At 42.5% G+C, this 18,124-nt stretch overlaps 2 protein-coding genes across 2 annotated transcripts in view; one reads left to right on the top strand and one right to left on the bottom strand.

The window, feature by feature from the left end:
* Positions 1-11,530, top strand: part of LOC311135312 (Na(+)/H(+) exchange regulatory cofactor NHE-RF1-like) — a 41,676-nt gene extending 30,146 nt beyond the window's left edge. Inside the window, exons 2-6 of the mRNA XM_084169261.1 lie at positions 3,746-3,916; positions 8,996-9,149; positions 9,594-9,637; positions 10,778-10,876; positions 11,250-11,530. Of these exons, the coding sequence (XP_084025387.1) occupies positions 3,746-3,916; positions 8,996-9,149; positions 9,594-9,637; positions 10,778-10,876; positions 11,250-11,408 (627 nt within the window). The 3' untranslated portion in view covers positions 11,409-11,530. The remainder of the gene's footprint in view (positions 1-3,745; positions 3,917-8,995; positions 9,150-9,593; positions 9,638-10,777; positions 10,877-11,249) is intronic.
* Positions 11,531-12,839: 1,309 nt separating this feature from the next.
* The window catches only part of LOC311133081 (caskin-2-like), a 79,500-nt gene continuing 74,215 nt past the window's right edge, over positions 12,840-18,124 (bottom strand). The window contains exon 20 of the mRNA XM_084166517.1: positions 12,840-18,075. Coding sequence (XP_084022643.1) covers positions 17,979-18,075 — 97 coding nt within the window. The 3' untranslated portion in view covers positions 12,840-17,978. The remainder of the gene's footprint in view (positions 18,076-18,124) is intronic.

Here is an 18,124-nt window from a genome sequence, read left to right as displayed (position 1 = left end):
CAAATTGGCTAAAGTTGACTAGCTACTTTGCCACATATGAGAGAATCTCACTCTGATGATTTTACTCGCCCTAGCAGAGGTGGTTATCCATAACGTTGGTGACTAACTGTGCAGCTGGCAACAATTTAATTACGCTTTTTTTTGCCGACGTTTACCGACACGGCCATATTCAACAGGGGTTGAGCGTTCGTAAATTAATCAGTTATTCTGCGCTCTGGCACACTCAGACGAGAGTGCTCTGAAATCGGAGTAGATGGTCAGAGTGAATTTACGAACGCACCCAAGATAGTAAAATGGAAACGCGACAATAGCCTACTGCGGTGCATCTGTTTTCTATGTGAACTTTCTAAATGTCGACAAAAATATTATTAAAACAGCTACTGTTTCCCTTTTGAAATTCGATCTCGCCCCTGTAAAGAGAAATGTTGTGAACGAACTAAACAAACTTTTGTGATATAGGCGAAATCACGCAACAATATTATTGTCATGTATATATCCAATTACATTTCAATAGAAAAGCTATGAAAACAGAGGAACATTGAGCGTTTGCTGCCCTTCCAGCTGTATAGTTTGTAGCTTTAGTTGGCTAAGTGAGAAGAGTTACTCAGCCTGCATAGCAACCATTTTTGTTAAGCATAGCAACCAATGTTTTTGCAAGGATTAAAGTATTTTGATTTTTGTCCTCGGAAGGATTAAAGCTGCAATATGTAACTCATGTAATTCTCAATGAAAGCAAGTCTAAGAAGCGGTAGATCTGTTCTATGTGCACTATTTCTATGCTTCCCGTTCAATTTAGTTTTTGTGTCTTTGACTTTCAGTTTTGTACACCAGCTGGAAATACATTATTTTGGGTTATTTAATAAATATATCACAGCGGTTTAGATGGTACAATGATTTTCTACACTATACATTGCATGTTTTGTCACATAAACTGAAATTAGGCGAACTATTCACATTTTTGAAACCAGGAAATGGAGAGCAATTTCTGCATATTGCACCTTTTTTTTATTTTTTTTATTTTTTTTTATAATATGAATTTACTTACTTAATCAAACTAACTTGCAGAAAGCATTACAGGCATCATGAGCAAATGTAAATTAAGTGAAAGTGCCGCTTTTGATTGGACAGTGAGCGTTGGAGGCGTCGTTCTTGATCCGTTTCACATTGAGGAGGCTCTAAGGATGCTCTTAGCCCAGGGCTAAGGTGCAGTGTAAACATGCCTGTTGTGTCTTTGCTCTCCTCCTGTGTGTCTTGGGCTGATTCTCTCTACAGTGGTGGTAGTAGTAACTGGATTAAAGAGCTCACATTGGCTTTGGGTGTCCATTTCAAACACCTTTCCAGAAACCATGCTGCTAAGAGATTTTAGTTGGCCCTCTGTGCTTTCTTCTGCGTTTGTGTGTACTGTGTGTACACACCAGCAAGCTGTGTGTGTCTCCCACATTCAAAATCTTGTTTGTTTGACCTAATTGCTGTTGACATGACAGTCTGGGATATGAGATTTTCCGGGCCTCCACCCATTCTATTGTGAGTTATAATAGTTTAATAATAATTGACCATTCAGTACTGAAGCTGTCATTCTGCCCATGTTGATTTTCCTCAACAGTCAATGATTATGAAGCCATGTGTGAATCAATAATGACCTTCCATTTTCATCCCAGGCAACCCTAACCCTGCAGCAAACCGTCTCTATTTCATATAAACTGAGTTTATTTTCTGCAAGTGTACAAGTATTCTACAGCAGGGAGACACCCAACATGGGTGGCCGTTCAGGATCAGGATGCAAAGGTTGCTCTTAAGTGTTGGCAACAGAGAATCATTAACAGGTGACTAACGATAACACAGCGATAATCTCTGGAACAACCCTCTTTATCAGTAAATGGGAGGGACACTTTTTTTTAAATTAGGGCTCATGATGTTCTCCACTATTGCTTAAATATCCTCTGGTCATAAAGTGTCTCCACCTTTCCAGTATATGTATCAGTTTTTTTTAGGTAAGACTGAAATGGGATTTATCATTAAGATATCGCTAATAACCAGGGTGTTTTTGTTCAAAACGTTTTGTCCTCGATAAATCTGACTACCTTTTCCTGTCTTCTCTTGCTATTCCCATTAATGTTTAGCCGTAGATATTTAGAGAATTCGGCGAACTTTGTTTAAGATTTAGAAATCTCATGGATGCCATATTGGCACCAAAAGGTCAAAGATCAGCTGTATTGTAGTCTGGTTCTAAATGAGACTGTTTGTCATAGAGAGGGTTTGGTTGGTGCCAACATGGAGGTTAGGTTTCCCAACCTCTCTCTGGCCATGGTATTGATGACCTCATTCCCCTTTCTGCTGTGACACAGTAGGAGCTCCTATGTAGCTGTTAGCCTGTCTCTAGTGGGATTAAATGCTTAACCCAGCATATGGCCACTCTGGATTAGCCCCTGTTATACTAAACATCAGTCAGTGTCCAGAGCTCAGCTAGACACTCCTGGAAGCCTTGTCACTCACGTGAGACACAGAGTTTAACTTGCATATGTACGCATACACCCACACAGCTCTCTCACACAACCTCAGTCACACACTGTTCTGTTTTTAAATCTATTTTAAAAAATGTAACATTGAATTTCTGGTCAATTTTAGAACAAATTCTTATTTACAATGACAGCCTGGAGTCAGTGAACTTCTCCTCCTAGAGACAATATTATTCTACTGTTCATACGTATAGTATGTAGAAGCAAGTATATAGCATGGAGCAACTATAGTATTCTTAGAGTAAAACTGCACTATGCTTTCTTGGTCAGTAACTACTAACAGCAGTTGATCCAATATGCTTAATGTCTATTTTCCTTGCTAGCCGTCTCTATGTTCCACATTTACACTAATAAAACACAGGGTGACGTTTTCATTTTCCCAGATGCCGGTCTGTGGTGTAAACCTGTTCTTTAATACATTGAGAACACAAACTTTGCTTCTTGGTCTTTGGACGGTTGCTGAACGCTACAACACACTCTCTCTGGATCTTTGTCACACTAATGGTATTATAACCTGATTTTAATATCCCCATTTCATGTCAACTGTTGCTTTATCATTTGGAGTTGTTGGGTGCTTATTTTTTTATCTTTGTGATGAGCAATCTGCTATTTGTAGAGGGATACATGTCTGAGTGACAAGATGATATTGATGGGTACTGACTTTATAACTTGAAATATGAAATATCCTTATTCATGTTACTGAGGGAGAGAGAGGGAATGCAGAAAGTTTACATTCTGTCAGAACATGTTATCGTTAGACATCAGGTATCCTATGGCGAGGAGAAGGGCCACAGTCTGGTTCCAGTCAACAGGACAGCCGTGAGTTGGGGAGGAGTGAGGAATTTGGGCCGAGGTCAGGTCAGATGAAGTGAGAAAGAACAGGCATCACTAAAGTCGTGTCTAACAACACAGATGTATTGGCTGTCCAGATGTGTAAGGAGTAGACTCGGCATAGGAGGAAGGTATAAATACCAATGCTTATGTAAATATGACTTTGTCTTTGCAGCTGTTTAACCATTGGGTGAATAAACTTGGTTTGAGCTTCGACTAGTTGTCCGTTTAGGTTCTGACAAACAGAGTGAAAAACTAACAGTATACATCTGAGTGAAGAGATGGTAAACATCTCTGAGTGACGAGATCTGCTCTCTCCATGTAACAGCGTAGACATGTGCTGAACTAGACATTCTCTCTCTATCTATCATCTATCTGTTTTCTCTGTCTGTCCGTAGGACTGGAAGGCAGAGCTGCGTCCTCGTCTGTGCTCCATGAAGAAGGGTGCGACGGGCTATGGCTTTAACCTGCACAGTGACAAGTCTAAACCAGGCCAGTACATCAGGGCTGTGGACCAGGACTCTCCTGCTGACAAGGCTGGCCTCAAACCCCAGGACAAGATATTACAGGTACCTCTTTACTGTACACTTTCCTTTACACACACACACACACACACACACACACACACACACACACACACACACACACGTGTGGACTCCAACACAGACACAAACAGCGACATTAAGATTTTATAAACCCAACTACTGAGCAGCACTCCTCTTATCCCTGTCTCTAGACCAGATTAGGAATGCAGAGCAATATTCTTCTGGTACTGTCTGTGTCCACCCTCTCTTATGAACTTGTACATACAAACATGATGTCTTTGTCTTATCTGTTGTACAGACAGTAGGCATCGACGTGATCATCAGACAGTTTAGGTGTGTGTGTTTTGCCTGACTGGTGGGAACGTGGCATGTGCTGGGCTGGAGGAGGAATGTGTGTGTTGTAATCCCATTACACCAGTGGCAGAGTGGTCAAATCAAAATCTAATTTTATTGGTCACGTATTTTGCAGATGTTATCGCAGGGGCAGCGAAATGCTTATGTTTCTAGGTCCAACAGTGCAATAATACCACACAAAAACAAAATAAAAAAATTAAGAAATATCAGAATGAGCAATGTCAGAGTCCGGAATATAAATATATGTATAATGTTGTGTATGTACAGTATATACAGTGCCTTCGGAAAGTATTCAGACCCCCTTGACTTTTTCCACACTTTGTTAGGTTACAGCCTTATTCTAAAATGGATTTTTTTTAATAATCCCCCTCATCAATCTACACACCATAACCCATAATGACAAAGCAAAAATAGGTTTTTAGACATTTTTGCTAATTTCTAAAAAATAAAATAAAAACGGAAATATCACGTTTACATAAGTATTCAGACCTTTACTCAGTACTTTGCTGAAGCACCTTTGTCAGCGATTACAGCCTCGAGTCTTCTTGAGGATGACGCTACAAGCTTGGCACACCTGTATTTGGGGAGTTTCTCCCATTCTTCTCTGCAGATCCTCTCAAGCTCTGTCAGGTTGGATGGGGAGCGTCGCTGCACAGCTATTTTAAGGTCTCTCCAGAGATGTTAGATCGGGTTCAAGTCTGGGCTCTGGCTGGGCCACTCAAGGACATTCAGAGACTTGTCCCGAAGCCACTCCTGCGTTGTCTTTGCTGTGTGCTTAGGGTCATTGTCCTGTGGAAGGTGAACCTTCGCCCCAGTCTGAGGTCCTGAGCGCTTTGGTGCAGGTTTTCATCAAGGATCTCTCTGTACTTTGCTCCAATCATCTTTCCCTAGATCCTGACTAGTCTCCCCAGTCCCTGCCACTGAAAAACATACCCACTGCATGATGCTGCCACCACCATGCTTCACCATATGGATGTTGCCAGGTTTCCTCCAGACGTAACGCTTGGCATTCAGGCCAAAGAGTTCAATCTTGGTTTCATCTGAGCAGATAATCTTGTTTTTCATGGTCTGAGAGTCTTTAGGTGCCTTTTGGCAAACTCCAAGCAGGCTGTCATGTGCCTTTTACTGAGGAGTGGCTTCCGTCTGGTCACTCTACCATAAAGGCCTGATTGATGGAGTGCTGCAGAGATGGTTGGGTTCTGGAAGGTTCTCCCATCTCCACAGTGACCATCGGGTTCTTGGTTACCTCCCTGACCAAGGCCATTCTCCCCCGATTGCTCAGTTTGGCCAAGCGGCCAGCTCTATGAAGAGTCTTGGTGGTTCCAAACTTCTTCCATTTAAGAATGGTCTTGGGGACCTTCAATGCTGCAGACATTTTTTGGTACCCTTCCCAAATCAAATCAAATGTGTTGGTCACATACACATGGTTATCAGATGTTATTGTGAGTGTAGCGAAATGCTTGTGCTTCTAGTTCCGACAGTGCAGCAATATCAAGCAAGTAATACCTAACAGTTCCACAACATAAACACACAAATCTAAGTAAAGGAATGGAATAAGTATATATAAATATATGGATGAGCAATGTCATTATCAGAGTGGCATAGGCTAAGATGTAATAGATAGTATAGAATACAGTATATACATATGAAACGAGTAATGCAAGATATGCCAACATTATTAAAGTGGCATTATTAAAGTGACTAGTGTTCCATTTATTAAAGTGGCAAGTGATTTTCAAGTCTGTATGTAGGCAGCAGCCTCTCTGTGCTAGTAATGGCTGTTTAACAGTCAGATGGCCTTGAGATAGAAGCTGTTTTTCAGTCTCTCGGTGCCAGCTTTGATGCACCTGTACTGACCTCGCCTTCTGGAAGATAGCAGGGTGAACAGGCAGTGGCTCGGGTGGTTGATGTCCTTGATGATCTTTTTGGCCTTCCTGAGACATCGGGTGCTGTAGGTGTCCTGGAGGGCGGGTAGTTTGCCCCGGGTCATGCGTTGTGCAGACCGCACCACCCTCTGGAGAGCCCTGCGGTTGTGGGCGGTGCAGTTGCCGTACCAGGTGGTGATACAGCCCGACAGGATGCTTTCAATTGTGCATCTGTAAAGGTTTGTGTGGGTTTTAGGTGACAGGCCACATTTCTTCAGCCTCCTGTGGTTGTGCCTTGACACAAACCTGTCTCGGAGCTCCATGGACAATTCCTTCGACCTCATGACTTGGTTTCTGCTCTGACATGCACTGTCAACTGTGGGACCTTATCTAGACAGGTGTGTGCCTTTCCAAATCAGGTCCAATCAATTGAATTTACCACAGGTGGACTCCAATCAAGTTGGAGAAACATCTCAAGGATGATCAATGGAAACAGGATGCACCTGAGCTCAATTTCGAGTCTCATAGCAAAGTGTCTGAATACTTATGTGAATAAGGTATTTCTGTTTTTAATACATTTTCAAAATTGTCTAAACCTTTTTTCGCATTGTCATTATGGGGTATTGTGTGTAGATTGCTGAGGATTTGTATATAATACATTTTAGAATAAGGCTGTAACATAACAAAGTGGAAAAAGTAAAGGGGTCTGAATACTTTCCAAAGGCACTAAGTATAAAGGTGTATGTACAGCAGTAGTTGTCTAGGATGAGCTTTGACAAGAATACAGTATATATACATATGAAGTGGGTGAAACGCTATGTAAACATAATTAAAGTGACCAGTGATTCCATGTCTATGTACAGTGAGGGGGAAAAAAGTATTTGATCCCCTGCTGATTTTGTATGTTTGCCCACTGACAAAGACATGATCGGTCTATAATTTTAATGGTAGGTTTATTTGAACAGTGAGAGACAGAATAACATCAACAAAATCCAGAAAAACACATGTCAAAAATGTTATAAATTGATTTGCATTTTAATGAGGGAAATAAGTATTTGACCCCCTCTCAATCAGAAAGATTTCTGGCTCCCAGGTGTCTTTTATACAGGTAACGAGCTGAGATTAGGAGCACACTCTTAAAAAAAGTTCATATACAGGGCCGTCTGAAGTTTGCCAATGACCATCTGAAGGATTCAGAGGAGAACTGGGTGAAAGTGTTGTGGTCAGATGAGACCAAAATCGAGTTATTTGGCAACTCAACTCGCCGTGTTTGGAGGAGGAGGAATGCTGCCTATGACCCCAAGAACACCATCCCCACCGTCAAACATGGGTGGGGATGGTGGGGGTGTTTTTCTGTTAAGGGGACAGGACAACTTCACCGCATCAAAGGGATGATGGACGGGGGCCATGTACCGTCAAATCTTGGGTGAGAACCTCCCCTCAGCCAGGGCATTGAAAATGGGTCGTGGATGGGTATTCCAGCATGACAATGACCCAAAACACACGGCCAAGGCAACAAAGGAGTGGCTCAAGAAGAAGCACATTAAGGTCCTGGAGTGGCCTAGCCAGTCTCCAGACCTTAATCCCATAGAAAATATGTGGAGGGAGCTGAAGTTTCGAGTTGCCAAACGTCAGCCTCGAAACCTTAATGACTTGGAGAAGATCTGCAAAGAGGAGTGGGACAAAATCCCTCCTGAGATGTGTGCAAACCTGGTGGCCAACTACAAGAAACGTCTGACCTCTGTGATTGCCAACAAGGGTTTTGCCACCAAGTACTAAGTCATGTTTTGCAGAGGGGTCAAATACTTATTTCCCTCATTAAAATGCAAATCAATTTATAACATTTTTGACATGCGTTTTTCTGGATTTTGTTGTTGTTATTCTGTCTCTCACTGTTCAAATAAACCTACCATTAAAATTATAGACTGATCATGTCTTTGTCAGTGGGCAAACGTACAAAATCAGCAGGGGATCAAATACTTTTTTCCCTCACTGTACATAGGGAAGCAGTCTCTAAGGTGCATGGTAGAGTCCTGGGTGGTAGCCGGCAAGTAAAAGTGACTAAGTTCAGGGCAGGATATTGGGCGGAGGCCGGCTAGTGGGGACTATTTAACAGTCTGATGGCCTTGAAATGGAAGCTGTTTTTCAGTCTCTCTGTAATGGCAATCAGTACTGCGATTAGGTAATGCACTGCTGGGAAGTGTGTGTGTGAGTGAGGGAGAGAGGGTCGTACAAGGCCCATGTTAATGTGTGAAGGGGAAACAGTATTTTGTCCTTGACATTTTTATTCTGTTGTTCTTCGGGCCCTTGGTCCCCATGTTGTAATACTACCACAGTTAATCCACTAACAGTGTCTCTGACCTGAATTGCACTCCAATTACATGGACTTCAAACAGTGTGTCTAACAAAGGTCAAGGCTTTAAGTCTATAATGCTTTATACTTTATACTAACCAGGGACATGATTGTGTGCGACCATTCTTAGGTATGGTAATACACACACACACACACATCAGTGAATGGGATGAGGGAGAGGGTGTATAATGGCTCTGTTGTTTGATCAAAGTGTGGGAGTCTGTGAGAGAGATTCCAGATTCCACCTCTGACTTTTCTCCCACTGGAATTCCACAGGCATTACTTTGGTCCTATAGCAGTGCTTAGTTCCTCCAGCGTCCCGAACCGTTTCTTTCAGTTTAAACCTCATTGGAGGACTGGACTGTGTGTTCTAGTCCCTAACCACTACACCACCCACAACATGGCTGCATTCACATCAAGTCTATTGTCTCACTGTTCTCTCACTGTTATCATTGTGGATGTACTGGACAGCGGTACTGTACTTTGATAACATTTTTTTTTACTCTTCTGTCTCTCTCTGCCCCCCCCCAGGTTAACAGTATGTCAGTAGTAGGGATGCAGCACAGTGAGGTGGTAGCAGCCATCAAGGCCGGGGGAGATGAGACCAGTCTACTGGTGGTGGATCGTGAGGCAGAGGCTTTCTTCAACAGCTGCAACGTCATTCCTACTGAGGCCCACCTCACAGGTACGTACAGAGGGACACGGACAGAGGGACACGGACAGAGGGACACGGACAGAGGGACACGGACAGACAGAGTGGCCTTGTTGAAGTTAATGATTAAACTGAAGTTCGGGTGGAGGACTAGCTGGCTGGCATCAGAACTAAAACAAGCCAATAACCTTCTCTTTAAAGATGAAGTCATTGCAACCATATCCACAGTGACAGGAAACAAAGAGCCCTAAAGATCTGGGACAGAGGAGTCGGGCACTAAAGTCAAACCCTTTATTCAGATATTTGATTTCCACAGTATTTATTAGTCCGATTAGTCAACAATACCACTGACATCATACAGGACAGGAGTGAGGGGAGGACTGTGGTTCCAATTAAGTAGTTTATCTGCCGTTTGTATCACCATTCCTTATCAACAATGTCAACAAAACTAAATATTGTCCCACTGTTTCCTTCTAGGACCTCTTCCTGAACCTGTGTCAGATGGAGGAGCAGAGGAGGAGGTGAGGAGGACTGTGTGTGGGGGGGAGGCAAATCCGCTCGCTTTGTCTGTCTCGCGCCTTCACTGTCTCTCTCTTTCCCGAACACTTTCACACGATTCAGAGCTTGGCTCAAAGCTTTAATTATTGAATTGGTAAATCAGAAACCTAAATAAGCCTTTGGCTAGATAAGATGTGTGTGTGTGAGGTCAGTAGTATCATACCTCATTGAGGGCAGACGGGCCGAATGTAGTGACATTAAAGCTGTGTCCTATGCCCTTAAAAAGGGTACTAATCTTTACAGATGCCCATTTGTCTCTGATCAAAAGTAGTACACTTTATAGGTAATAGGGTGCCATTTGGGACTGACAATAAGATTGATGCTGGCTGACAAAGCAGCCGTAACACCTGGGACCAAGCGTAGGGGATTGGTAGCGATGACATCGCGGCTGACCATGTCGCCATGGTAACTGTCGATCAGTGTGCTCTCTCTGCCCAGCCCTGAAGGACCATGGGATTGGGAGCCTCTATAATTCTTGAAGCCTACTGGTGATTCTGCTAATGAGATGAGATGGCTAACTATCTGACTAGCTCTCGTCCATCTTGCTCACTCACACTAACTCAGAGCTATAAAGCTGAGAGTAGAGAACAAAAGCACATCTCAATGGTTCTGAGCAAGTGCTGGTAAAGTCAATGTTCAGCAGCAAATAAGACTGCACACAGTGATCAGTGTTTGTGTGTTGTCAGTTGACGGAATCACACAGGTTGCTATGAGTAGGGCACCGCATGGTGAATCCTGACCTCTTGTGGCCACAGTGATGTAGCACACCTACTGGTGATGGTGTGATTTCAATGTACTGGTATGTGTGTTTTTTTTTTTTTTTTTTGGTCATTTAGCAGACGCTCTTATCCAGAGCGACTTACAGGAGCAATTAGGGTTAAGTGCCTTGCTCAAGGGCACATCGACAGATTTTTCACCTAGTCAGCTCGGGGATTAGAACCAGCGACCTTTCGGTTACTGGCACAACGCTCTTACCCACTAAGCTACCTGCCGTGTTTCAGAGGTGTGTTTATCTGTGTGTGATGCAGGTGAACGATAAGGTGTTTGTCTGTACAGGTGAACGATAAGGTGTGTTTCTAATGTGTGTGTCGCTATCTCTACAGGTCGAGGTAAAGTCTAAGGTGTCCGTAAGTTCGTCTACATCCAGCGCCTCCTCCACTGCCTCTCTACCAACAGCCACTGCCAGCACCCCTCCACCAGAGGTGTGTGTGTGTGGAAGTGTTTAACTATATTTGTAAGGGACCAGAAGTCCCCACAACAATAGTAAACAAACACAAATTTAGCCAACTGGGGACATTTTGTTAGTCCCCACAAGGTCAAATTCTATTTCTAGGGAGTTTAGGGTAAAGGTTAGGAGCAGGGTTAGATTTAGGGTTAGGAGCTAGGTTTAGGGTTAAGGTTAGGTTTTGGGGTTAGGGTAAGGGAAAATAGGATTTTGAATGGGACTGAATTGTGTCCCCACAAGGTTAGTTATACAAGACTGTGTGTGTAAGCGGTGAACATTTTTGTCAGTGGAATATCTAATGAGTAACATGTTCTCTCTCTCTATGTGTGTGTGCGCGTGTTTGCTTGCAGGTAAAATTCCAGGCGGTTCCGGCTAAGGAGCCTGATGTAGGCCTCGCCCTCAGCATGTCTCTAGCCCAGGCCAAGGAGAGGGCTCACCAGAAACGCTCAGCCAAGAAAGTCCCTGCCATGGACTGGCGCAAGAGGAACGAACTCTTCAGTAACCTATAAACCACATATTTCCTTCCTTCTTTCTTTCTCTCTTTTGCTCTCTCCAAACTCTCGGGTGTACACACACACACACAAATATGTGAAAGCAGTGTTATTTTTCGTGATTTCATGATTTTCATCAAGTGCTAATTTAGGGATTTTCCACTTATAATATATATATATAATATATATATTTTTAAACGCCACTCCTGAATAAGAAACAATGTAATTAACAATTTGAAGCTGGAAAAACAATGTACAGTTTACGTCTAGTAGAGCAGGATGGTGACAAAATAAGAGATTTATGAGATACAGGGAAAATGATAAAGAATAAACATTGCTAGAAAGTGTCAAGGTGTGTCGTTGAATGTTGTTGTCAGTCTTTTAATCTGCAATCTGGTTGGTTGGAGGTCACAAAACAACCTTGTAAAATCATGAGCTAGCCAATAGCAAGCTGGAACTGATGGAGCTTTGTGGATGACTGAAGATGAATCAATCTTATTTCCAGAGACTTTCAAGCTTTAGTACTTCTGACTAGATGAACAACAGACGATCTGTTGAATTCTTAGCAATACAAGACCATTGTCTTAGCATTGATCACTTAAGAGGTCTACATGTCTGTTTAGCAAATATCACTGAATTTGTTCAGGAATTGTATCATTCTAATGCTGACCACTGGTTTACTTTATGGTGTGATTGATGTTTACTACCCTTTCTGTTTGAAGATGTTGTCATGTCAATTCTTAGAATGTAGAACTCATTCCGGATGGGGAATTCAAAATACATTTAAATTATGTTCTAAATGTGTCAATCAGTCATGGTCATATCATATGTGGTTCTAGATTTTTGAATTCAAAGTTAACCATTCTGTCCAAACCGGTGTTCAATCACCCCTATTGTAAAATCCTAAATAGATTTTCACTTTATATTTGTATCATCATGATTCAAATTTTTTTTCCTGCCATTGTCTCAACGTTTTAAAGAATGACATGAAAATATAATTTTTCATGTTTCTTTCATTTGATTTGTACATAGTGAATTATGTCTTAAAGAAAGAAATCCTCAGTTTGTTTGATTGTTTCTGAATCTCTCTTGGTTGAATGGAGTGTTAGCCTACTGTACAATGTATCAGTCAGTTCCTACTTTATGTGTCGGTTAGCTCTGGTCCAGGGCGTAAGTGGTGCCCTGGACCAGAGCTATGTATCAGTCATCTGAACCACATAGGCGCAATAGTATAGACCAGGGATCAACTCTGGTCCTGGAGAGCTATTGGTTGTGAAGGCTTTTGTACACTGTACACTGGTAGAAGGGCTGAGTTGTATTGACGAGGATGACTGTTATAAATTTGGGACCAAACATGTTGTCTTGTCTTTCTTTAACCCTTTGTGTGTGTGTGTGTGTGTGTGTGTGTGTGTGTGTGTCTCACCATGCGTACTCTGTGGTATCTCAGAAAGGAAATCGACTGTTTTGGTATAGATTCTCCCTTTAATGGTTTAAACAGTAAACTGATGAGTAAGCAGGTGGGCGTGCATCACAAACAACACAGACCAATCAGCAAGTCAGTAGCTAGTGCTCTAGAACAATGTTCTGACATTATGATGAAGCCTCAAATTTAAAAAAGACATGTCACACTTAACAGTTCTTACAATTCCTGTAAGTACAGCGTCAAATTTTTTTGTACTTACTCTAACACTGTACTTAAGGTTCATGTTAATAAGGTTATGTACAGTAAGAAGTTTCAGGGCTCTATTCAATCCGTATTGCGGAAGTTCAGCTGTACAGCGTGATTAAAATTTTACGGCAATATTTCCGTGTTAGCGGAGACTGCATTCACGGTAAACGCTGCATAGGTCGGCTCAATCTGAAAGTAACTTTACATTTCTATCACTTCAGTGACACAGATTGAATAGAGCCCTAAGAATGAGTAATCATTCACCCAAATTCCATAAATTTGCATTTGTAGACAGTGGCCAGGTGAAGAAAACCAAATCATGGATTGTTGTCTTACCTTGTCCATAGACTGCTTACAGTGTAAGGAAACCAATATGTAATTTGGGTGAACTATCCCTGTGTGTGTATGTATGTATGTATGTACATATGAACAAAAATATAAACGCAATAATTTAAAATATTTTACTGAGCTACAGTTAATGAGGAAATCAGTCAATTGAAATAAGTGAATTAGGCCATAATCTATGGATTTCACATGACTGGGAATACAGATGTGCATCTGTTGGTCACAGATACCTTAAAAAAATGGGTCGCAGGATCTCGTCACGGTATTTCTGTGCATTCAAATTGCCATAGATAAAATGCAATTGTGTTCGTTGTCCTTAGCTTATGCCTGCCCATACCATAACCCCACCGCCACCACGGGGCACTCTGTTTACAATGTTGACATCAGCAAACCGCTCGCTCATACGACGCCATACATGTGGTCTGCAGTTGTGAGGCCGATTGGTCGTACTGCCAAATTCTCAAAAACGATGGAGGGGGCTTATGGTAGAGAAATGAACATTAAATGTTCTGGCAACAGCTCTGGTGGACATTCCTGCAGTCAGCATGCCAATTCCACGCTCCCTCAACTTGAGACATATGTGGCATTGTGTTGTGACAAAACTGCAGGCCTTTTATTGTCCCCAGCACAAGGTGCACCTGTGTAATGATCATGCTGTTTAATCAGCTTCTTGATATGCCACACCTGTCAGGTGGATGGATTATCTTGGCAAATTAGAAATGCTCACTAACAGGGATGTATACAAATTTGTGCACAAAATCTGAGAGAAATAAGCTTTTTGTGCGTTTGGAAAATGTCTGGGATCTTTTATTTCAGCTCATGAAACATGGGACCAATACTTTACATGTTGCGTTTTATATTTTTGTTCAGTGTATAATTGCAGTATTGATGGAGACTGTACTGTAGAACCTGAGTATACTTGCCGTTTAATGCCCGAGTAAAAGTAACTATGTGTGCGTCCCAATTCCAAAATGACACCCTATTTCCAATGAAGTGCACTACTTTTGACCAGGGTCCTATGGCTCCTGGTCAAAAGTAGTGCACTAAATAGGAAATAGGGTGTCATTTGGGAGGCCCGCTATCTGATGTAATAAACACTGCATGAAGCAGAAGCAGCTATACACATAATATTAAGCGCAGTACAATATCACAGCTATAAGACTTCAAAGCTATAATCATGGAATTTTATCATCATGGAATTTTGTTATATGAATGATAATATAAATAATACAATATTGTTGACATGACATATGACAGAGAAGGTGCATACAGACTGTCGGATGAAATATAAGTAATGTTTTTTTTTTACAAAATAAAAAGTCAGTTGATGTAGTCATTGTAAGAAGAACACTTTTTCAGAAAAATATATACGAAAGCCGCTTTCTCTCTTGAAGAAACCATCACTGAAATGGGCCCAAATCCATCCCCTTGTCTTTGGTTTTGGGGGTGGCACTGGTTAATACAGAATTCAAGTGGCAGTTACATATACCAAGACCCACCTCACAGTTTCTAAACTGCAGGAGCAGCATTGGAAACACAAAGTGGCTACATACAATGTTGGCCTTATAAATTCATGATACAGTATGTACCCATTGATTGTTGAATATAACTTATAAATGCCTCATGAGCTTCGTTCAATTGTCTTACGCCCTCAGAACCAACCCCCCCCCCCCCCGTCCGTCCGTCCGTCCTCAGAACAGTCTCAATTCGTCAGGGCATGGACTCAACAAGGTGTCAAGCGTTCCAGAGATGCTGGCCCATGTCGACTCCAAAACCCAGCAACGTTGCAGTTCTTGAAACACTCAAACCGGTGCACCTACTACCATACCCCGTTCAAAGGCACTTCAATCTGTTGTCTTGCCCATTCACCCTCTGAATGTCACGCATACACAATCCATGTCTCAATTGTCTAAAGAATCCTTATTTTACCTGTCTCCTCCCCTTCATCTACACTGAAGTGGATTTAACAAGTGACATCAATAAGGAATCATAGCTTTCACCTGATCAGTCTATGTCATGGAAAGAGCAGGTGTTCTTAATGTTTTGTATACTCAGTGTATAATTTTGATATCATGGATGGTCAGTCCTTGCCATCCATAGCTCTGTCTATACATTTGAGTGGTTAGATTCATCAAGCCCCATTCCTCATCTTTTTACCGAAAGATGTTTATTGTTTCAACTGCTGAGGGGAGGACGGCTCATAATAATGGAGAAAACGGAATGACATCAAACACATGGAAAGAACATATCTGATACCATTCCACTCATTCCGCTCCAGCCATTACCATGAGCCCGTCAACCTCCTGTGATGTGTATACTACTCACCTCACAGCCTATACATGTCAGTAGTATAAACACCTGTACAGTTGATTACTGCTACAGTGCTATTTGGGTTGTTAATCAGATTCGTCACGCCATTCTTGATTTCTTTTTCTTTCTTTTTTTTCTCCTTTACATTTTAATTGTTTAACATTTGACTGCATTGTTAGGAGCTAGAAACATAAGTATTTTCGCTGCATCCGCTATAACACCTGCTAAACTGTGTACGTGACCAAAACTTAGATAACGTACTGCAACACCGTTTCTACACAGCTGAGCTGGACCTGAAGACTTGTGCTTTCATTTGACAATAGTGCTTTACAAAGTATCACTGCCCCCCCCCATGTTGTTTTGAAGCCTTTGGAGGGCAAACACTGGATTTCCACTTTGGTAAACCATAAAAAATACAAACATATGCATGGAATTTAATTCAGATAATATGTCATATCTTTTAGATATTTACCCAACTCGCAAACAATAATCAACCAAAATATAGTATATTACATGTTAAATAACATAAGATGAAATAAATGAAAGTACTTTTGCAATGCCATAGTTACATTTAACATTTAAGTAAATAGGTGCTCCCTTTGTTAAAACAAACAAATGCAAACAAAGTAAAAACTAAATTCTCAGTTTTCAGGAACGTTAAAGATTATCTCATGTTAAGAATATTGACACACTTTTTTAACGTAACGTTGGGTAAAGTTTAAGACGAGAATATAATATAACTTATGATACAATACATACATGTTAAAAATTGACCCTTATTCCCTTTGTGGTAAAATCTGGTTGGCTCAGAGCAAAGCTGTAGCAAAGCCACTCATGCTCTATGTCATACACCTGTGCTCTATGACATAAACATGTGCTCTATGTCATAAACCTGTGCTCTATGTCATATACCTGTGCTCTATGACATAAACATGTGCTCTATGTCATAAACCTGTGCTCTATGTAATAAATCACAGTACACTTGTCTGTGTTATTGTGCTCTCTGCCTAGCAAAACCTTTGATCCAGAGTTATATGCTTCAGTTTAGGTAAGTCCCGGTGTGTGTGTGCCTCTCACTGATGCTATTCCAACAACAAAATCCACAGGTGTATCCGTCAGTAAGTGCTTGCATAAAAAAATTCTGATGACATCATAAAGTGTGTGTATGTGTAAGATATCTGCGCTCCACATTGTGCCTTCCTGCTCTCCTCACCCTACTGCTCTCCTCACCCTACTGCTCTCCTCACCCTACTGCTCTCCTCACCCTACTGCTCTCCTCTCCTCACCCTACTGCTCTCCTCACCCTACTGCTCTCCTCACCCTACTGCTCTCCTCACCCTACTGCTCTCCTCACCCTACTGCTCTCCTCACCCTACTGCTCCCCTCACCCTACTGCTCCCCTCACCCTACTGCTCTCCTCTCCTCACCCTACTGCTCCCCTCACCCTACTGCTCCCCTCACCCTACTGCTCCCCTCACCCTACTGCTCTCCTCACCCTACTGCTCTCCTCACCCTACTGCTCTCCTCACCCTACTGCTCTCCTCTCCTCACCCTACTGCTCTCCTCACCCTACTGCTCTCCTCACCCTACTGCTCTCCTCACCCTACTGCTCTCCTCACCCTACTGCTCCCCTCACCCTACTGCTCTCCTCTCCTCACCCTACTGCTCTCCTCTCCTCACCCTACTGCTCCCCTCACCCTACTGCTCTCCTCACCCTACTGCTCTCCTCACCCTACTGCTCTCCTCACCCTACTGCTCCCCTCACCCTACTGCTCTCCTCACCCTACTGCTCTCCTCACCCTACTGCTCTCCTCACCCTACTACTCCCCTCACCCTACTGCTCTCCTCTCCTCACCCTACTGCTCTCCTCACCCTACTGCTCTCCTCTCCTCACCCTACTGCTCTCCTCACTCTACTGCTCCCCTCATCTTTTCACATTCCCTCACCCTTCCTCTCCCCTCTCTCTTCACTTCTCTCATACTTTCTCTCATTCACCCTATGAGAGTGGATGTTGGAAACATGCAGATCAGACTAAGCAAGTCTAGGGCTGCGTCCCGCATGGCTCCCTATATAGTGCACTACTTTAGACCAGGGCACATAGGGCTCTGGTCACAAGTGGTGCACTATATAGGGAATAGGGTGCCATTTGGGTCGTACCCTAGGTATCTGGCAACCCAACCCAACCCTAGGTATCTGGCAACCCAACCCAATCCATTGAACCCAGCTGATCCTATTCAGGTTGCATTGAGTGAAATGAAGAGGATTTAATCCAACATGGCATCCAGCTGGTCAGCGAGGTCATCAAACATGTTGCCGATGTCATCCAGAATATTCCCTGCTGCTTTCACTGTGCTGCTGCCACTGGAATAGAGAGAGGAGAGTGTTAACACAGTGAGTGTGTGTGTGTGTG

This window comes from Coregonus lavaretus, assembly GCF_964263955.1.
Source record: "Coregonus lavaretus genome assembly, chromosome: 1".
Taxonomy (NCBI): Eukaryota; Metazoa; Chordata; class Actinopteri; order Salmoniformes; family Salmonidae; genus Coregonus; species Coregonus lavaretus.
Note: the sequence above shows the minus strand (reverse complement) of the source record. Positions and strands in the feature narration are given on the sequence as shown.